Here is a 22,656-nt window from a genome sequence, read left to right on the forward strand (position 1 = left end):
TTTCTGAAGAAGGGTCCAGACCCGAAACGTCAGCCTTCCTGCTCCTCTGATGCTGCTTGGCCTGCTGTGTTCATCCAGCTCTGCACCTTGTTGTCTCTACTGAAACTGCCAATGTTTCAAAGAACTTCCTAAAAAATGTGGAGTTAAAAAAATCTATTAGTAATTTGAAGGTAACTGTTCACATAAAATCATTACAGAATCTATACTCTATGACTGATTTCTCAAACTATGAGTTTTCTTTTTCAATAGTGACATCATCAATAGATTTATAACATTATTTTCTGTCAGGACACCTCCTGAGTTACATCCATGCTACATAATAGGTGAGTTGGCATGGTGAAGGAAGGCAAAAATGTGGGAGGTATGAGTTTGCGTTGAGTTGGCGTAAACGTTAGAAATATCATGGGGATGATTGGAGTGTATGAGCTACGACAGGACCATAGGGAGTTGATACAGCTGTATATGTTGGCATGGGTTATGGTGGCAGGTACAGGGCACTGGTTGGCATGGGGTTATGAAGGACTGTATAGGTTGATATGGGTTGGCATGGATGCGGCATGGGGAGTGATTGGTGAGAGCAAGAAGGATAGAATCATAGGATCACAAGCACAGAAGAGGCTCTTCAGCCCATTCAGTTTGCACTGACCTATTTACACTAATTCCACTTTCCAGCACTTGTCCCATAGCCTTGAATGTAATGACATTTTAAGTGCTCACCCATGTACCTTGTAAAGGTTGTGAGGTTTCCTGTCACTACTGTTCTCCTAGGCAGTACATTCCAGATCTTTTTCCTATCCACCCCATCCACACCAGTCATAATCTTATACACCTCAATCAGGTCCTCTTTTGGCCAGATGATTTTTACATCTTTATTCTTAAACTTTCAATACATTGCCAGCGACCCCAGGCTAGCTTTCCACTCAATCTGCCTTGGGAACTGACAGTCTCCACTGCTCCTCTTGGGTCAAGTGACCTGACTCCCAATCCAAACTGCTTGGCCCAGCTAAAAATGGGAAGTGCAAGTGGCCATTTTTAATGATTAGGTTTACTAAACCATAATTCCTGCTGATTCTGTGCACCCAATCTAGGAACAAAAAGTGGGGCCTAAAGGAAACAGTTGAGAAATGGCAGGAAAATTCTCCAACAATTTTCTTGCAGCAATTATCTTCCAAGTGCAACTCCACCGTATAAATCCTGCGTGCCCATTTTATAAAGGTGGACAAATGATACTATGTTATCTATCTGAGAAGATAGAGAAACTACATGGATGACTGGATTAGAATGGTTTGGTGTTTGTTTTTGACTATGCAGACTCGATAGGCTGAAGGGCCTCTACCTGTGCTGCAGACCTTTATAATTCTGACTAACCAATGTGTAAGAAGTTTAGTGTGACATTTAAGTTAAACTTCCATCTAAATTCGGAAGATAAAGTCACTAAAGTCCTCCTGGGCCACAGGACTGCTCTCTCATTTGAGAGAGAGAGAGATGACTGCTGGTGGTTTAACTTGCGGATCACCATGCCTCAGGCAAGGGGAGAGGTTGAGAAGGAGAGTCCTTCATAGTGACCTCAGCCAGTTTGAGAATTGAACCCATGCTACTGGTGTTACTTTACATTACAAACCAGCCATTGAGCCAAGTGAGCTACTGAAACAGAATTCCATGCTATATTTATCAATTCTGAGGAACATTTCTAAAGGAGTTCTGAGGAAGGATTACTGTACCCAAAACATTAACTCTGATTCCTCTCCACGGATGCCATCAGACCTGCTGAGCCTTTTCAGCAATTTCTGTTTTTGTTTCTGATTTCCAGTATCTGCAGTTCTTTCGGTTTTTACATTTCTAAAGGTGTCTATCTCCCAGATTACCTTCCAGTTTGCACACCGTTTGCATCAGATCAAGTACTGTAAAATCAACTTTTCTAAATTAGGAAGAAATTTCCTTTCAGTCAGTTTCCCCACCGAAAATGTGCAAACTGCGGAAAGATCCCATGCAATTGAGCTCTTCAATTGTGAAGTCAGTAGCTCTCCTTTATGCCTGAAATTCAGTTGTGATCAATTTTAAAATGTAATGCTGAAAATGAATACTTGAATGAGTAACCCATAATTTGAGCCTTCAAGAGGGAGTAGGTTCAAAGTTGGTTAAAATCCATTCAAATATTTTCTAGAATTTTGGATGATAAGCTTCATGTATGCTTCTCGATCATTAAATGACTCCACTACATGTGAATTTCAAGTCTCCAAAACTAATGCAGTGATGTTTGATGTCTGATCAGCTGTTGATAAAAGGTAATTAACATCGTTGAAAATGTTAAAAGAGAGCTAGGAATTCTGTTACCTCCACTAGTTTCTTCTTCTTATTAAGATTGTTCTTTTGTAGTTTCTCTGGTTGAGGAGGAGCTCTGCTGACTGGTGGTCTGCAAATAAATTGACAGAAAATGTTAACTGTGCAACTGCCTGATAAATACATATTGTGGTTCAATACTAAATAAAGATCAAGATATGGAAAAACTCTAGCTAAAAGGTGATAATGTTCTAACCATGTAGTAATAAAACCCACTGAACGCAAGTATGCAAGACAAATTAGCCACTTAACACAATGATACTTGATTTTTATAGGAAAACAGGCACAAAAATTCAAATAAAATCCAATAATTGGATCTCTTTCTTGTTAACTAGGTGCTGTCATGTGAAGGCCAGAATTTAATCTAGGAGAGTCCCATCCACCTACATTGGGAAAGACCTGATCCAAGGGCAAAAATTATAGCTCCCAGGGACATAGACAGGAGCCCAAGGATGAAAAAAGAGTAACTCCACAGCACTGATGAGGTCCCATTCCTTGATTTGCCAGCTCAGGAACAGGTTTAGTTCTGATGAAAAGTCACTGGGCTCAAAAATTTAACTCTGTTTTCTCCCCACAGATGCTGCCAGATCTGCTGGGATACTCCAGCAATTTCTGTTTTTGTTTCAAATTTCCAGCATCCACAGTTCTTTGTTTTATTATACTCTGCATACCTTAGATGCTAATATAGACTTGACATCAGCACGTGGTGACTCAACAGACAAGATTGGCTGCAACCACATCGGGGTAAAGGATGGTTAGTTTGTTATCTCACCAGAGAGTAAGATTGTGGATATGTTTTGCTACAAATGATTCAGATACAGTGCTTGATAGAGTGGCATATAAAAGAAGCAAGATGCTCAGAGCATTGGCTAGCATGTCTGACAGCTTGTCACAGTCACAGAATACACAGTGATTGGACTCTAACTTGGAAGAGGGCAACTTGCACAGCTTATCCACTCTGCAGTCTTTGTTCCATCTCCCCATTGTGCTGCGGATGCAGAGACACTGTAATTGTACTGCAATTACTTTTTAGGGATGGTCATTGGCCTCACACAAGTACTAGGCAATGTTACTTGCTACCTATTAGCCCAAGTTTGAATGTTGTCCAAGGCTAGACAAAGATTGCTTCAGTATCTGAGGAACTGCAAACGGTGCTGAACTTTGTGCAATCAACAGCAAATATCCCAACTTTTCACTTTATGATGGTGGAAGTATCATTGCTGAAACAGCTGAAGATGATAAGGCTTAGAAGCCTAGCTCAGGGAACTCCTTCAGTGGTGTCCTGAGGCTGAAATGACTTTTTTATTCTTTTGTGAGATGCAAATATCACTGACAATATTTGTTGATAATCACTTACTGTTCCTGATAAGGTGGGAATGGTGCCTTCATGAACCACTGCTGTCTATCTGACGTTGATGCATCAACAGTGCTTTTAGGAAGAATATTCCCATTTGTAATCAACAAGAGTGAATGAATAATGGTATAGTTTGGGTTTCATAACAACAAGTCGTGACTTCAAACAGTGCTAGCTTTCACTCCAAGCAGTGGAGAGCTTTTTCAGATATCCGTTGACTAATTTTTCCAAGTTTCCCTGATGTCACACTAAGTCAAATTCTGCTTTGATGTCAAGGGCAATCGCTCTCACCTTACCTATAGAGTTCAGTTCTTTTGTCCATGTTTTGACCAAGGCTGCAATGAAGTAAGTAGCTGAGTGGCCTTGGCAACACCCAAAGTGGGCATCAATGAAGAGGTTGTTACTCTGTAAGTGCTGTTTGATAACACTGTAGATCATACTTTTCATCACTTCATTAATGATCAAGAGTACATGATGGGATAGCCATTAGCCAAATTGGATTAATCCTCCTTTTTATTGTCTATAGCCAGATGATGTATTGCATACTGTGTCAAGATCTAGTCATCAACACAGACGTGACAAACAAGTCCTGGCAAAAATGAAGAGATGAGTTTGATCCTTTATATGAGATATCTTTCTTGCAATAAAAACCGGAACATCATTATTATAAAAAGGCAGTGGCTCAGAGATCCTACGGCTGAGTTTGGATCCCACTATATCGCTAGTCTACACTCCAGAATTTAATCACAGGATGGTCCCATCTTGTCAGTCATACTGCAACCGGCTACTCAATCTCTTCTCCTAAAAATACATCCTATGGGGATTCACACACTGCACTGCAGCACTTTTAGTAGCTGGCATCATTTCTACTCTTTTGAAATAATTCACTTGTTGTTTCTCTGAACTCCAGTCTCAGAACTGCACTGATCAATGAATACTGTTTATGGGCTTTTTGAGTCCAAACCCATAGCTGCACAAAATAAACCTCCTCAAGCTTAAATGAGCTTGCAGCTCCACAGAGCTCACTGCAGCAATTTAGCTGCCTGTAGCTACCTTCTCTGACCAACCCCATTGACTATGGTCTCAAATTGTCCTCCATTGCTCCACACAGTTCTGATACCACCTTCCTGGCAGACAATCTACATTGACACTAGTGCACTGATATCCACACAAAGCAAGCTTAGGCCCAATCATCTTCAGCTACTTCAACAGTGACCTTCCATCAATCACAAGGTCAGAAGTGGGGATGTTTGTTGATGATTGCACCACATTTAGCATCATTCACAACTTCTTAGATACCAAAGCGAGTTCTGAACAATATCCAGGTTTGGGCTGACAAGTTTTGGGTGGCACGGTGGCTCAGTGGTTAGCACTGCTGTCTCACAGCGCCAGGGACCTGGGTTCGATTCCAGCCTCGGGCGACTGTCTGTGTGAAGTTTGCACATTCTCTCCGTGTCTGCGTGGGTTTCCTCCGGGTGCTCTGGTTTCCTCCCACAATCCAAAGATGTGCAGGGTAAGTGGATTGGCTATGCTAAATTGCCCATGGTGCCCAGGGATGTTCAGGTTAGGTGGGTTAGACAATGGAAATGTACGGGTAGGGGAATGGGTCTGGGTGGGATGCTCCTCAGAGGGGCAGTGTGGACTTGTTGGGCCAAATGGCCTGTTTCCACACTGTAGGGATTCTATGATAAGTGACAAGTGATGTTTGCATCACACAGATGCCAGGAAATAAACATCTTCAACAAGAAAGAATTCAACTAACACCCCTTGATATTCAATACAAATATTGTGGCTACAAGAGCAGGCCAGAGGCTAGGAATCTGTGGTGAACAACTCACTGCCTGACTCTCCAAAGGCACAAGTCAGGAATGTGATTGAATACTCTCCACTAGTCTGGATGACTACAGCTCATGAACAATGAAAACACTTGAAACTATCCAGGGCAAAACCATCCACTTGATTGGCACCACATCCACAAATATTCAGTCCCTCCACCATGAACGAACAGTAAGAGCTATGTGCACCATCTACAATATGTACTGCAGAAATTCATGAAGATTCCTTAGATGGCATCTTCCAAATCCATGACCACTACTATTTAGAAGCACAAGGGCAGCAGATACACAGGAACACCACCAACTGCAAGTGCCCTTCCAGGCCTCTCACCATCCTGACTTGGAAATCTATTCGTATTTCTTCAATGTTGCTGCGTTGAAATCCTGGAACTTCCTCCCTAATGGCATTGTGGGTGTACCTACATGAAATGGACTGCAATTTTTAAAGGCAGTAGCTCAACATCACATTCTCAAGGGCAACAAGAACGGGCAATATATGCTGGCCCAGCCAGCAATTGCCACACCTGATGAATGATCAAAAAAATACAATTATTTTCCAATAATTTGAAGCGCAATGTTTCACAATGTGCGAATGTAGTATATTTTCATGTTGAGTGCTCTTGAAGATGTAACCTATGGAGATACAGCTCTATATCTCTTAATTGTAAAGTTGGAAAGCATGTGGTACAGGTGAGCAATGAATGTGACACTGGTGAACAAACAACAATAGTTCTAAAGAAGGCTTACTGGACTTGAAACGTAAACTATGCTTTCTCGTCACTGATGCTATATGAAGGATATTATTGCTATAGAAAGGATATTATTAGATTGGAGAGGGTTCAGAAAAGATTTACCAGGATGTTGCTGGGAATGGAGTGTTTGAGTTCTAAAAATAGGCTGAATAGGTTGGGAATTTTTTCACTGGAGTGTAGGAGATTGAGGGGTGACCTTATCGAGGTTTATACAATCATGAGGGGCATAGATAAGGTGAATGACAAGGGTCTTTTGCCTAGGGTGGGGAATTCAAAATTAGGGGATATATTTTATGGTGAGAAGAGAAAGTTTTAAAAAGGACATGGGGGCCAATCTTTTTACACAGAGAGTGGTTAGTGTGCAGAATAAATTGCCAGAGGAAGTGGTGAATACAGGTACAGATACAACATTTAAAAGACATTTGGATAAGTACATCAATTGTAAGGATATGGGCCAAATGCAGGCAAGTGGGACATGATTGGCATGGACTGGGTGTTTTTTTTAAGGTAAGACAAAAGAATCATGAGTGAGTGGGGCAGGCTCAGACAGACGCAAAGAATGCTGGTTTTGCCTTCAGTTAGTTGATGGGTTTTGCTGGCTCATGAGTCAAAGGTTGAGTTTCCTGCTGATAGAGTGAAGTTTTAGGCAGAGAGGCTTCCTCTTAAAAATAAAAAGGGACAGACTGTTTCTTTCAGTGTTTCTTTCTACTGGACTGGAGAGAGACAGGTCTGAGATTAATAACTGTGTTGCTGAACTGCCTTTGCCCAAGGGTGTGTTTATGGGATACTACCCATGTAGGAATATTTGATGATTAGTGGTTAAATGATACATTCTCTTGTTAAGTATGTTAATAGAGCAAAGTTATGCCAATACTTCTTTGTGTTGCAACAATAAAGTGTGTTTTTATTAAAGCTTGGTGGTGGACCAATCGATCATATCTGGAACAGAGCATCTTATACTTGCCTTTTTAAAAAAATATAAACATTAGTGTCTAGGCTGTCTCCATAATATACTTTGGAGGGGTGGAATTTGGTCTGGTCCATAACAATTGTATCATTGGGTTGTTTTCCTTGGTACATTCCTTTAAATCATCATGCATCTCTTCGCAGCACCTGTAGATTGTACATAACCTACACAAAACCTAGTCACCACTTTGGTAAATGTGGCTTCAAGTGACATTTGGGCACCCTACTTCCAATTACCTCACTTATTAGCAAGTTCACCTGACCACTCCACCAGAGGGTCAGGTGTGTACAACTTCATCATTTAGTTTCAGAATCTGATTTGTGTTTCCATTTGAGTTTAGTTTCATTTTATTTACATCTTCCAAAACACTCCAAACTCAGTCCCTGCAAGGCTACAAACATGCAAAATTCATTTAAACATTTGAAGATGGAAACAATACTATCCCAATAAGAAGACACAATACACATTCTTTTATTGGAGACCTGCTGCTCAATTATGTATGTTTCCTATAAAACTAATGTCATACAAGCAACCACAACAGTCATTCAAACAAGCAGCCAAATCAAAATGAACCACAGCTACAAGGTTTTTTGACAGTAGATGCCTAGTGGTTCTGCTGTTATAATTTACACTTCCTCAAAATCCAATTTTGTTTCTTTACTTGTGCCATGACTACCTTCTTTTATCTTGCATTGTCTTTTTTTTGTCATTTTACAATTCCTGGTTTCCATCTTATGTCAGACTTTTCCTTTTGTTCCTTCCCTGCCTTTGCACTCACTTAAAACTAGCTTTTCCCATTAAAATGTGGGGAGGAATCTTAATAGTGGAGAGCAGGTGAGATTAAGTTCAGATGGTGATGAAAAGGGGAAACAACTGAGTACTTAAAAAAGCTGCATCGGACCTGTCAACTTCTGGGGTTTGCACGGTCAAGGACAGGCAGCCAAACTATTCCACAGAGGTTCAACATGTCAGATGAGTTAATGAGACTGGACATTCCAGATTTAACCTACTTTCATGCTATAACATTGGTATGTGGACTTCCTGAGCCTCAGGAAACCTGGTGGATTCAGTATTTGTGGTCAGGTCAGCCGTGAGGAGAAGGCTAGTCCCTTTATAGCATGCAAGTGCATGAGGAGGAGCAGAAGTGCTTGTCTGTACCTACAAAACGTGGGGCGAGGGATCAGCCCAATCAGCCTGATTGGAAACCATACTGGTCAGTTAGGTTGACTTCCAGGCAGCAACCTGTTCCAACTAAAGGCCATATATAGGGACATTCAGACTTCCAAGTGTTCTGCTTGCTATTGGCCTGCCATATTCCCTCAAGTTTATTGGCAAGTAACTGATATCCCTGTTTCTTGTTTCACAGATGCTATCTGAACTGAGTAGCTCCAGATTAAATTAAATTACATTTAATTTCAGATTTACAGCATTCGCAGTATTTTGCTTTTGTAAAAATTAATGGTAGTAAGTTTACTATGTTGCCACATAGCTAGCTCCATTAGTGAAGCCCGAGAAAGAAAATATGGGCCACCACTGCTATTGATTCTAATCCCAATCACCCCTCTCCACATGTTTCCCATTACTGAACTCCCTCCATGAACTTAGGGTGTCAATTCAGGCTGCCAAGCTTTGTCGGTCCAAAGCCAGTAAACTACCCCTGAACACCTATTTTTAATGTCTAGCTAGCCATGGAACATTAATGAGTATCCTAAAGGACACAGCTTTTTAGTGCAGCTCCTGTAATTAGGTGTTCTGTTGGCTTCCTAGTGAGGTTACTAAATTTCTTTCTTAGATCTTGGATCACTCTTCCTGCATATATGGTATCAAAATTGAACTTATATCCAGTTATTACCAAGTCAATGATCAGTGAAAATAATCTTATCTGTTACCCCATAAAATTTTGAGCACCTCTTAGTTCCTTGCATAACATTGTCTGCTCCAGTGAATACAGGTTATTTTAAGGTTTCTTGTAACCATAAACAAACAATGGCCTATAAATGAGACAGTGGCCAATCATTCTGTTTTTGTACAGTCCAAATTTTCATATTTACGCATGGAGTAATGTGAACAATGAAAGATCCAAACCCGAAATGTCAGCTTTCCTGCTCCTCTGATGCTGCTTGGCCTGTGTTCATCCAGCTCTACACCTTGTTATCTCTTTTATCAAAGAATGTTGAGTTGTTTTTACATGAATATTCATTCTAGCATACTAATTCAGTATTACACAACGTATCTAAGATACAAACTATTGAAAATTTATAGAATAAGACTAGTGAAGTACCTGGATCCCCTTGACAGCAGCAAATAAAGTTAAGTGAAAAGAATTAGTATAATTAGGAAAATTAGGTAAAATAACTTAACACACGCACAAGCACTTTCATCAGTTTCAACCAACATTCCTGTATGGCACAAACCATGCTTCTCAATCATGCCAGCAAATAAAACCAAAAATCAGAATGTATCAGTCCACAAATTCAGAAAACCCCATACCCTGGTATCACTGGGAAAATTCTGCACTAAGCTCCTCTAGAATAAGGAGGAAAAAAAGAGGAAGCTATGTCAATGCTTCCGAGGAACGCTGGGTTAATTTTACCCTCTGTAATTGGTACTCAATAATACTTACAGCATTTGCAATTTCTGAAATGAAAGAGGTGAATAATACTAAATTATTAAATAACATGCCATTTAAAAGCATTCAAGAAAATAATAACTGGCGGTTTCTGTTGTAATGAGCAATTTTAATCAAAGTAACTATTCCTTAGATGTAATCGCCCAACCTACATTACTTAATGTAGGTAATCCATCCAACAAAATCCGATATGAAAATTCTTGTAAGATATCCAAACATTCCTTCATAGTTTCAAAAATGAAAAGCTAAAGTATTCCTCAATTTAATTTTACCTTACATTACTTAATGCAGGTAAGGTAAAATTAAATTGAGGAATACGTTTCAGTTTTAGATATAGTAGGAACTGCGGATGCTGGAGAATCTGAGATAACAAGGTGTAGAGCTGAATGAACACAGCAGGCCAAGCAGCATCAGAGGAGCAGGAAGGCTGACGTTTCGGGCCTAGACCCTTCTTCAGAAATGATCTAGGCCCAAAACGTCAGTCTTCCTGATGCTGCTTGGCCTGCTGTGTTCATCCAGCTCTACACCTTGTCATCTTTCAAACTATGAAAGATTGTTTGGATATCTTACAAGAGTTTTCACACAGGATTTCTTTGGATAGATTACCAAACATATATATCTATAGATTAATCTCTAAATATTGATAAATTAGAAATTTATAGGAAGTTACTAGGGCTGCAAACAACTGGTTGAAGACTTGATGAATTATAGGGAAGTATTAATCTGGAGAAATTTTTCAAGGTAATGTATCCGACTCCAAATAATTACATTATAGTCCACAAAAGACTATACAGCCATCTCTCCATTACAGAGAGACAATTGGTAATGTGTAACTTTAGGGAACACAAATAGGACAACGCAAGAAGGCAGGCCTCTATGAACTACCATAGCTGATGTAGTCATCACTAATACACTGTTGGCATCATTTTGTACCTCACTTTTATTTTCTCTCAGCATTTGGAAAACAGTGACAGGATTGGCCAGACTCAGCATGGATTTACAAAAGGGAAATCATGCTTTGTTAATTTACTGGAATCTTGAGGATATAACTAGTTGAGCAGATAAAGGGGAACCAGTAGATGTGGTTCATTGGACTTTCAGAAGGCTTTCACAAAGGTCCCAATTAGACATGTAAAATTAAAGTGCATGGGGTTGGGTGTAATGGATAGACAACTGGCTGGCAGAAAGGAAAGAAAGAATAGGAATAAATGGGTCATTTTCCAAGTAATACCGAGTGGGGTACCACATAGATCAGTAGTTGGACCTCAGTTATTCACAATGTATATTAATGGTTTAGATGAAGGAACTAAGTGTAATGTCTCAGCAACCTCGGAGTTCACAATGGGTAGGTTGATTGTCTCCTAACGTTCCATTTTTGCAAACTGTCTATTTATTTCTAAGCTGGAAGACAGTTAGGGTCAAAATAGCCAACCCAACAGCAATTTCTCTCCCTGGATGGAAGGCTAATTTGTTTCATGTTGCAAAGAGGAAGACATCAGTGGAACTTATTTTTGAAATCAGGTTACAGACTTGCCTACAAATCAATGAGTGTCTCAGATAGAAAGTAGAAGATCGGTCAGAGGGAAAAGGCTATTTGTCTTTTCGAGATACCGTAGCTTGATGTGGGACAGATGGTCTGTGACTGACCAGACACATTCTGCAGCCATCCCAGGATTCGGGAGATTCATCCTGGCATAAACGGGGGAAGAAGAATGATTTGAATGGGCTTTACTTCTTCTTCCCTTTCATTTTCAGGATGTGGTCATCACCGGCTAAGCTAACTTTTATTGCCCATTCCAAATTTCTCTTGAGAAGATGCATGTTACACTGCTTTCTTGAATGTTGGCAATCTATGTGGTTGATATGCATCCATAGTGCTCTTAGTAATGGTGGTGGCACTGGGTAAAGGATTTTAGGAACACCCCAGAATCTGTGGAAAGCACTTGGAGACCGTCATTCTATGTTCCTGCTTGACAAAATGGGGAAACAGAAATCCTTTGGAACAAGTTTGCTATGAGAACTGTAATTCCATGGTGCAGTATATGGGAAGTACAGAAGAACATTCTTTTCTGTAGTTTAAAATAAAAGTTGCCGACACAAAAGAAAATAGTTTGCAGTCAATAACACTTTGTCAAATGTTTGAAGAAGTTTCAGAGTGTGTCATTTTTTCAGCTATCATTAGAGATTCAAATATCTTTTTAAATATTTTTAAACTCTATAATGATAATAACACTATACACCATTTTTGAGAAGTATTTGAAAGTTCAAAGATGTTTTATTGTATCAAAACATCAAAACCAACACATATTACACAGTGACAGTCTTTTTATGTCAATATTTTATTTAATAAATGTACACATAATACTTACTTGACAATTCCCTGCCTCCAAAGGAAAGCAAGTTAAAATATAATACAATGTTAAGTGTTTCTTAGCAGCTGTTCAAAATTTTAAAGTAACTGCACAGTGACTGAGTCTACCAATAGACTTTCAGGTTTTCAGGTAGAAAATTTGCATTGTGATCATATTGCTAAACAGGTGAGGAAGACATTTGCGTCATTTTATTTACTTTATTCGTACTTATATAATCTTATTCAGTAGTCAAGATAGCTTACGTCTACTGTTAGTGCTGGTAATAATCAAATCTATAGCTGGAGGAGTCATTAACCAACATTTTAATCAGTGTGCTTTGCCGTGTTACAAGACAGTATCAATGCCATCAGACTATCTTCAGTATGTTAATAAGGACTAAAATTTTACATTGACATAGCTTAACACTTGAAACTATTGATTTGTGTGAAATGAAATGGTGGATTTTTGATACTTGCAATGAAGTATGGTTTAGACTGAATCAATGAGGAGAAACAAATTCATGTTGATCATCTACTTAGATATAAACCCATCACTTTATTACTGTGCATGATTTTAATATTATAGATGTCAGAGAGTTGTACTCAGGCACTTTACTAGTTGAAATAATATTTGTCAAAACGTGGTCAGCAGACTAATTTAAATGCTGATTTAAGCACTGTAGAAGTAGCAGCCGAGAGACACTTGAATATAGAAACCTACTAATTTTACTGATACTTAGTATTCATTCAGTAAAGAAGTTAATCATTACAGTGTTTTCACATACTACTATACCATTCAAAACATCAAGCAAAACCTTCAGAGCAACAGAATAGATAGGCTTGATTTTAAGGATGTTGTTTGAATAGAATTCAAATGTTGCAAATGCAATAATGGGAAAATATTCAACTAAGTATATTTTTAATCACATCACAGCAAAAGAGTTGTTTAGTAACTGACCTTAAATTTTTTTCATTAAAAAAACTGTCAATTCATTTAAGCAGCAAAATGAAACAAAGAATTATTACTTTTTAATTACCATCTACAAATTTATTCTAAGGATACTTAAATCTACTTCATTGGAAAGCATTTAAGGACACTTCAATGTAATATCTGGAAATACTGAAATTAATCATAATCTTAATTCCACACCAAATATCAAAGTATATGATACTTCCATAAGTTCTCTTCACACAATTAATATGTATTGTTCAATGTTCTCCCTTTGTTCTTGTAACAAGCAAAGCAGGCAAAGGAGAGCCATTGGAAATGATCTACTTCGACTTCCAAAAGGCTTCAACCACTTGCTCAACAGGAGGCTGATAAATAACATAAGAACACGTTGTTAAAGGCAAGGTTCTGGCGTGGTTAGAGGATTGACTGATTGACAGGAGGCAGAGATAAAGGGGTCCTTTTTAGGATGGTAGCACGTGACTAGTGGACTTCTGCAAGGATCTGTGTTGGGACAACAACTATTCATGTTATACATTGATGACTAGATGAAGGAAATGAGGGAATTGTTGTTAGGTTTGCGGATGACACAGAGACAGGTGGAGAGCAGGAAGTGCTGAGGAAGCAGGGATGCTGCAGAGAACTTGCATAGGCTACGACAGTGGGCAAAGAAGTAGCAGATGGAATACAACGTGTGAAAGTGTGAGTTTAGAAGAACCAGAGGCATAGACTATTTTCTAAATGAGGAAAGGCTTCAGAAATCTGAAGCACAAAGGGATTTGGGAGTCAGAGTTCAGGATTCTCTTAAGGTTGACATGCAGGTTCAGTTGGCAGTTTGGAGGGCAAATGAAATATTAAACAGAAATGTACTGCTGAGGCTGATTAAAGCTCTGGTCAGACTGCATTTGGAATGTTGCGAGCAATTTTGGATCCCATATTTAAGGAAGGATGTGCTGGCATTGGAGGGGTTCAGATGAGGTTTTACAAGAATGATCCTGGGGATGAAAAGCTTGTCATATGAGGAGTGGTTGGAGAGTGTGGTTGTGTACTCGGAGTTTAGAAGGAAAAGGAGGGATCTGATTGAAAAGTACAGAATATTGAGAGGCCTGGATTGACCGAACATAGAAGAGATAGTTCCACTAGTTGGACAGAGTAGGACCCGAGCACCACCTCAGAGTCAAGGGATAACTGTTGGGAACCGAGATGAGGTGGAATTTCTTAAACCCGAGGCTGGTTAATTTGTGGAACTCATTGCCACTGCAGACAATGGAGGCCAAGTCATGGAGTGTATTTGAGACAGAGATAGATAGGTTCTTGATTAGTAAAGAGATTAAGGTTTACAGGGAGAAAACAGGAGAATGGTGTTGAGAAACACACCAGCCATGATTGAATGTTGGAGCAGACACGACGGACTGAATGCCTAATTCTGCTCCTATGTTTTATGGTTTATGGTCCTCTTGTAAAGTCATGTAAGTATATGGTTTCACATCCACGTTCCAGTACTTGGCCCAAGACTCTAATCATCATGGATAACAATGTGTAATGATATTAGATTGTTCAATTGCGAGGGCATCACAGCCAAGAGTCACCTGATTTTGTTCTTTTGTTCCCTTTTGACGTCTAGTGGTCTATGAGGCAGACAAAGTTTGTGCTTATGCCTATTCCCTTAGCTGCTATTTTTTCCTGAAACAGATTACTAACCTGTTTCTAGGAGCTACAGCTAGAAGATCACCACTCCACACAGAGCAGGGCTGACCAGGAGATTCTCCTGCTGTTACTGCCAGCCACAAGTATTTTGGAAGGGTTTACATGTTGATCATGAGGTTTTTTGGATATGTTATGAATGCACCTTCCATGACCATTAAGTCCTGGAGTGGACTCAAACTCAGAACTTCTAATTCAGAGGCAAGGAGACTACACATTGCACCACAAGACCTCCCATCTGATGTTTACATAAGAACTACTATCAGCCAAAACAACTGAATAGCAATAACTACTAACAAGAACCCAGCATAAATTTTCCGTCTATAACCCAAGAATAACACAAATATTTGCAATTCTTTTTCAAAAAAATTTTAAACATGCTACATCTTATGAATATAATTTTAAAACAGGTAAATGTCTGGATGCCATCAAGAAATTTTACAGTTCTTGAATTGGGGATTTGCCTTCACAATGTCTTGGTCAGTAGAAAGACAGTGGAGAGTTGAGACAACTGATTAAAGAATACTTATAAGGTTCAAGCAGCATTGGGCTGGCACAAGCAAGATCAATCATTGTCAGTCATGGTCTAAAACTTTGCTGCACTTCATCATAAGCAAAGTGCAATGCTAACTTCTGGCAAGCATTGGGAATTGGGATAGACAGCCAAATCCTCATAATAGCATTTCATGAAATATCACATTGATTTCAGTGGTCAGACTGGAAATTAAGTAATGTCATTTTTCTGAAATGATAACATCTGCACCAAGTACTTCTCTTTCAACTTTTTCCCTTTTCTTTAATCTTAACAAACTTGTCAAAGACTGCTATTTTCAAAAATTTGCATTTTTCTGAATCCTGTTGAATTGTCGTCCCCATACTTTGGCTCTTGTCTTTAATAATCTTCTTTAACCTTAGCCTTCACCATTATTTTCTCCTACAACTACTTTGTTCTTCAGATTCATTAAATGTTGTAGTGACATGTTAGCATGTTAGTTTCCTGTTGCCACGTGCAATGGCTTGTATGTTGAACAAGAACACATGGATTTAAAAAAAAAAATCCCCTGCAAATCCTAAAATTTGATTGTAAAAGCTGTTGATGCCACTGTGGATGCAAAATATTAAAGAATAATATTAAGTATGTTCAGTAAGTTTTTAGTTTATGCATTAAGTCTGTCCTAAAAGAAAGAACCTTGTTTAAATACCTCAACTAACATAGTGTGGTTAAGGTTTAAGACAGTTATTTTTATTCCACAGATGTTCAAACTATTACAATATCCAATATGTATTATTTAACTTGTGCTGTGAATTTTCTAAGGTAGACATAGATGTATATTTTGATAAAATTTTTCATTAAGAACAGGCAAAAAAATCTAAATCAAAGTGTAACAAAAACCAATGAGAACGATTATTAACTTTAATAAAACGTAATCAACATTGACAATAAGGTGGATTTCCAAAGCAATAATGTACCTTTCTTCTGTTGAGACTTCTTTTGGTTGAAGATGTGGCTTTGTGCCAGACATCTCCCTGATACTAACTGCATAGATCTTGGTTGTGTAATCAATGGACTTCTCTTTTGCAACATCACTGTCATACCCTAGAAAAATGCAGAATCAATTGTTGAAAATAATAATAAAAAGCAATCTTCTTCTGTTTTACATTCAGATACAGAATTGGCCTCATTGATGCAGTATTATCTTGGTAAAGATCTATGGAGTTGGTAAATAAGGAGCGGTGATCTTTTAAAATGATTAAAATGTCAAAGAATGACTCAAGAGACAGTAAGAAGTGATGCCACTAAGATGACCATTACTGTTCAACCAATCAGGAACTGATGATACACCACCGAGCCAATCCATGATTCACCACGAATGCTTCATGCATTAACAAGACAATTGGAGCTCAAGATTATCCTAATCATGTCTGGGGCATAATGGCTAGTAAGCGTTGATAAGGGTTAGTTCTAAGTGGTACAGTGTACTAAAAAAAAGAAGACAGTAGGATAACTTCAGTCAATGGGAGCACAGCTGGTACCAAAGACAACTGGAAATTGAGAGCTCGTTTTATATTATGAATTGATTGAGTCCACTACTTTTATTAAGAATTGTCCTGTACTTGTTGTGAAAACTTAATTTTGTGAAACTTCTTTAGATTGTACTCGAAGCAGTCCTTTAATTGGTCAAACCCAGAGGCACTATAGATTGATTCTTTCAAAACTGATCTTTAATTGTGATTGACTTAAGTTGTACCATTAAAGTAGAATTCAATTCCAAACTCTTACAATACATTATCACAACAATTAATAAAACCCTGGATCATGAATGGAGATATTGAACTTTTAATTGCGCATGAGTTTTTTAAAATGAGGAGATGATGGGAAAATGTCAGCAGCGAGTGAAAGACATGTTTATCCTTTCATCCCCAAGAATACACATGAACTGGGGTTAAAAACTGGAGTCAAACTCTGGTCTGTGCGTGTTAGTGAACTGAGGTGCTCACGTATACTAGCCTGGGTTTAAGTGATAATATGCAATTAAAGCAGTAGTTGAGGAATTATCCTAACTGTATGACAGGTAAACGGGCCCTGGCACTAATCCCTATGGTAGGCAAATAGTCAGTTTACCACCGTGTATGCCAAAATTGTCCAACCTTTTTGTATGGGGTCCACATTTCAAATTTTTTCTCGTGTGGAGGGGCTGGTGAGCAAAGCTCAGTAAGATACGGGGCTGAATATTACATGCCTCTGCTGGGTGTGTTTTTGGTGTGAGGGCATGTAATATAGGACTAATCCATCACCACTAGAGTTTACCCTGTAATTAAGGATAATTTGAGTTTGTTAAAAGCTCAATTGACTCTATCATTACACTGCCCATTTAATAGTATGGTTGGTGTGAAATTCACAGTTTCTTTTGAAGTGCCTAAAACAGAGTGAGGAGGAGAAAGGATGCTATTATTGGAGGATGCCTCTTGTCCATAAAGTTGGGAGAGGCAGAAGTCCCATGAGGAGCTTATTTAATCTCTCCGGGAATGTAGGCCTGTTCTTCTTCTTGTAGCTTCTTCTGGGATGTTTTCGCACCAGGTCTGGTTCCTCCGACTCTGACTTGGACATGGGTGGCACGTACGAGACCGTAGTGCGTCTCTTGCGCCCAGAGCATCTCAGGAGAAATTCCTCTTCTTCTTCAGGCAGCAATGGTATCTAGGCTATGACATTGGCTGCATCCATCCTGGACACTGAGGATTCTTTGATGCTAAACAGAGGGGGAGCCTTTCTGGCAGTTCTGAGGTGCTGGATATGTTTTGCTCTTGCCCCATTTATGAGGGAGCAACTTCATTGTGATCCACATGTTTATTCAGGACTGCCTCACCTACTTGAACTTTGATTGTCATGGGACCTGACCTCACGTCGACATCACCTTGTACCCATTTAGGGCCATTTCCGTGGTTTCAATACCAAACTGTGCCCCCTGAATTAAACTATCTCTCTCACTCAGAGGAGGCATGTGGCCGGCTTTGGTGATCCTGGTAGCATTTCATCCTCTCTGCCAGGTCCAGGAATATCAGGTTTAATCTGATGCAGAGTCTCCTCCCCATCAGCAACTCTGCTGGAGCTATCCCTGTAGTTGCGTGAGGGGTGGTCCTATAATCAAACAGGAACTGGGAGAGTTTGGTATCGAATGAAGCTGCAGGCTGTTTCTTTAAGCCTGCCTTCAACGTTTGGACTGCTGTCTCCACGAGGCCATTGGATGATGAGTGGCACGGAGCTCTCTGAATATGCCGAACGCCATTCAATTTTAGGAAATACTTGAAATCCCGACTGGTAGATGACATCTCATTGTCTGTGACCAATACTTCCGGGAGTATACGCAATGCAAACAATGTTCACGGCTTTTACATCATCGTCCCCAAGTCTGACGATTGAACTCTATTCGTGTCCAACTATGAATGAGAATCCACAATGAACAAGAACATTGAGCCCATGAAAGGGCCGGCATAGTTGATGTGTAACTGAGTCCAGGGTTTACCTGGCCATTCCCACGAAGGTGGGAGAGCTGCTGATGGTAATTTCTGTCCTTGTTGGCATTCTTTGCACTGCCCCACCGAGCTATTTAACTGTTCCAAACCACACATAGGTGGACTTTCCAGGGTGTGCACTCTCCTGGATACCAGCCAATGAGTTCTCTTACTCAGGTCAGGCCTCTTAGGACTCATTTGCTGTCTCAAGTCTGCATACCAGCAGCAACTGCAATGGCGTGATGGCCCAGATCCTGAAGAACATTTTAATCATTTGGCCGAGGCTCGGCTTTGTTTTGGAGTTTTGCTGTGGGCTTACCTAGAGCCCTCTGCTCAGGTTATGTCCCGCATGAGACTATGCAACTGCTTACAAGTGGTATTCCCCAAGCTCAGATGGTGAGCTGGTGAGAGTGTCCACTTCCATCAGTGTACCATGCAGCTCATGTGTTCCACTTGCCGCATTTTCTAATGATAAAGCCAGTTATAGTGCCTGTTTGAAGTCCAGTTGGGCTTCAGCTACGAGGTGCTTTTGCATGGTTCTGACATTTAACCCACATACCAAAAGGTCTCTCAGCATCGCATTCAGGGTTCACCTAAAATCACATGCCTCTGCCAGTCATTTTAACCTCGTCATAAATCCCGATACGGATTCCCTGGTTCTCGAACTGCCAAACAAAACCGATAGTGTCTCAAAATTAGAGGAGGCTTGTGGTGGTAATATTCTTTCATTAAATCCTTCAACTCATAGAAGGTTTTAGTATCTGGTGCCCCAGGGAAAGTTAGGCTTCTAATAGCCAAAAATGTGGGGTCCACAAGCAGTCAAAAGAATTATTTGTTGCTTTATGTCTGCCCCAATGTCATTTGCCCAGGAAAAACTGATGCATTCTTTTCACATACTGGGCCTAGTCTTCGACGGCAGGTTTGAACAACTCAAGTTTCCCAAATAAAGGCATGATGCCAGAAAGCTTCCCCCAACTAAAAGTCGACTGTTGGGCGGAATTTTCTTCAGAAGCATATGTTTTCTCTTGTCGTCACTGAAATAATTTCAGGGAAGCCAGCATCCTGTCACCAAGTCTCCCTTTACTTACAGAGATAGTAGGAACTGCAGATGCTGGAGAATTTGAGATAACAAGGTGTAGAGCTGGATGAATACAGCAGGCCAAGCAGCATCAGAGGAGCAGGAAGGCTGACATTTCAGGCCTAGACCCTTCTTCAGAAATGGGGGAGGAGAAGAGGGTTCTGAAATAAATAGGGAGAGAGGGGGAGGCGAATAGAAGATGGATAAAGGAGAGGATAGGTGGAGAGGAGACAGACAGGTCAAAGAGGCGGGGATGGAGCCAGTAAAGGTGAGTGTAGGTGGGGAGTGAGGGAGGGGATAGGTCAGTCCAGGGAGGACGGACAGGTCAAGGGGGCGGGATGAAGTTAGGAGGTAGGAGATGGGGGTGGGGCTTGAGGTGGGAGGAGGGGATTGGTGGGAGTAAGGACAGGGCAGGGAGGCGGGGACAAGCTGGGCTGGTTTTGGGATGCGGTAGGGGGAGGGGAGATTTTGAAGCTTGTGAAGTCAACATTGATACCATTGGGCTGCAGGGTTCCCAAGCGGAATATGAGTTGCTGTTCCTGCAACCTTCGAGTGGCATCGTTGTGGCACTGCAGGAGGCCCAGGATGGACATGTCATCTGAGGAATGGGAGGGGGAGTTGAAATGGTTCGCGACTGGGAGGTGCAGTTGTTTAGTGCGAACCGAGTGTAGGTGTTTTGCAAAGTGGTCCCCAAGCCTCTGCTTGGTTTCCCCGACGTAGAGGAGGCCACAACGGGAACAGCGGATGCAGTATACCACATTAGCAGATGTGCAGGTGAACATCTGCTTGATGTGGAAAGTCTTCTTGGGGCCTGGGATGGGGGTGAGGGGGGAGGTGTAGGGGCAGGTGTAGCACTTCCTGCGGTTGCAGGGAAAAGTGATGGGGCTGGAGGGGAGTGTGGAGTGGACAAGGGAGTCACGGAGAGAGTGGTCCCTCCGGAAAGCAGATAAGGGTGGGGAGGGAAAAATGTCTTTGGTGGTGGGGTCGGATTGCAGATGGCGGAAGTGTCGGAGGATGATGCGTTGGATCCGGAGGCTGGTGAGGTGGTACGTGAGGACGAGGGGGATTCTATTTTGGTTGTTATTGCGGGGGGGGCGGGGGTGTGTGAGGGATGAGTTGCGGGAAATGCGGGAGACATAGTCGAGGGTGTTCTCGACCACTGAGGGGGGGACGTTGCAGTCCTTGAAAAACGAGGACATCTGAGATGTACGGGAGTGGAATGCCTCAATAAGTTCTCTTTCAATTCCTCCCACTTCCTACAGACAAAGGGGGTGGCCATGGGTACCCGCATGGGCCCAAGCTATGCTGCCTCTTTGTAGGTTACGTGAAACAATCCCTCTTCCGTAGCGACACTGGCCCTAAACCCCACCTATTCCTCCGTTACATTGATGACTGTATCGGCGCCGCCTCATGCTCCCACGAGGAGCTGGAACAGTTCATCCACTTCACCAACACTTTCCACCCCAACCTTAAGTTCACCTGGACCATCTCTAATACCTCTCTCTCCTTCCTGGATCTCTCTGTCTCCATCTCTGGCAACCACCTAGAAACCGATATCCATTTCAAGCCCACCGACTCCCACAGCTACCTAGAATACACCTCCTTCCCATCCACCTTCCTGCAAAAATGCCATCCCCTATTCCCAATTCCTTTGCCTCCACCGCATCTGCTCCCAGGATGAGGCATTCCACTCCCATACATCTCAGATGTCCTCGTTTTTCAAGGACTGCAACATCCCCCCCCTCAGTGGTCGAGAACGCCCTCAACTGTATCTCCCGCATTTCCCGCAACTCATCCCTCACACCCCCTCCCCGCAATAACAACCAAAACAGAATCCCCTTTGTCCTCACGTACCACCCCACCAACCTCCGGATCCAACGCATCACCCTCCGACACTTCCGCCATCTGCAATCCGACCCCATCACCAAAGACATTTTTCCCTCCCCACCCTTATCTGCTTTCCGGAGAGACCACTCTCTCCATGACACCCTTGTCCGCTCCACACTCCCCTCCAGCCCCACCACACCCGGCACTTTTCCCTGCAACCGCAGGAAGTGCTACACCTGCCCCTACACCTCCCCCCTCACCCCCATCCCAGGCCCCAAGAAGACTTTCCACATCAAGCAGATGTTCACCTGCACATCTGCTAATGTGGTATACTGCATCCGCTGTTCCCGTTGTGGCCTCCTCTACATCGGGGAAACCAAGCAGAGGCTTGGGGACCGCTTTGCAGAACACCTACGCTCGGTTCACACTAAACAACTGCACCTCCCAGTCGCGAACCATTTCAACTCCCCCTCCCATTCCTCAGACGACATGTCCATCCTGGGCCTCCTGCAGTGCCACAACGATGCCACCCGAAGGTTGCAGGAACAGCAACTCATATTCCGCTTGGGAACCCTGCAGCCCAATGGTATCAATGTGGACTTCACAAGCTTCAAAATCTCCCCTCCCCCTACCGCATCCCAAAACCAGCCCAGCTTGTCCCCGCCTCCCTAACCTGTCCTTCCTCCCACCAATCCCCTCCTCCCACCTCAAGCCCCACCCCCATCTCCTACCTACTAACTTCATCCCGCCCCCTTGACCTGTCCGTCCTCCCTGGACTGACCTATCTCCTCCCTAACTCCCCACCTACATTCCCCTTTACTGGCTCCATTCTCGCCTCTTTGACCTGTCTGTCTCCTCTC

The 22,656-nt window shown here is 41.6% G+C and overlaps 1 protein-coding gene across 3 annotated transcripts in view; it reads right to left on the minus strand.

Moving 5' to 3' along the window:
• Positions 1-22,656, minus strand: part of LOC109916955 (echinoderm microtubule-associated protein-like 6) — a 252,063-nt gene that overhangs the window by 132,450 nt on the left and 96,957 nt on the right. For all 3 annotated transcript variants that reach the window (XR_007262962.1, XR_007262961.1, XM_048601482.1), the window contains exons 7-8: positions 16,351-16,477; positions 2,335-2,413 (exon numbers count right to left, since the gene is read on the minus strand). Coding sequence is in view for 1 of the 3 variants with exons in the window: in XM_048601482.1 (XP_048457439.1) it covers positions 2,335-2,413; positions 16,351-16,477 (206 nt within the window). In the remaining 2 variants the exon portion in view is untranslated. The remainder of the gene's footprint in view (positions 1-2,334; positions 2,414-16,350; positions 16,478-22,656) is intronic.

This window comes from Rhincodon typus, chromosome 9 (genome assembly GCF_021869965.1).
Source record: "Rhincodon typus isolate 14 chromosome 9, sRhiTyp1.1, whole genome shotgun sequence".
Lineage (NCBI taxonomy): Eukaryota > Metazoa > Chordata > Chondrichthyes > Orectolobiformes > Rhincodontidae > Rhincodon > Rhincodon typus.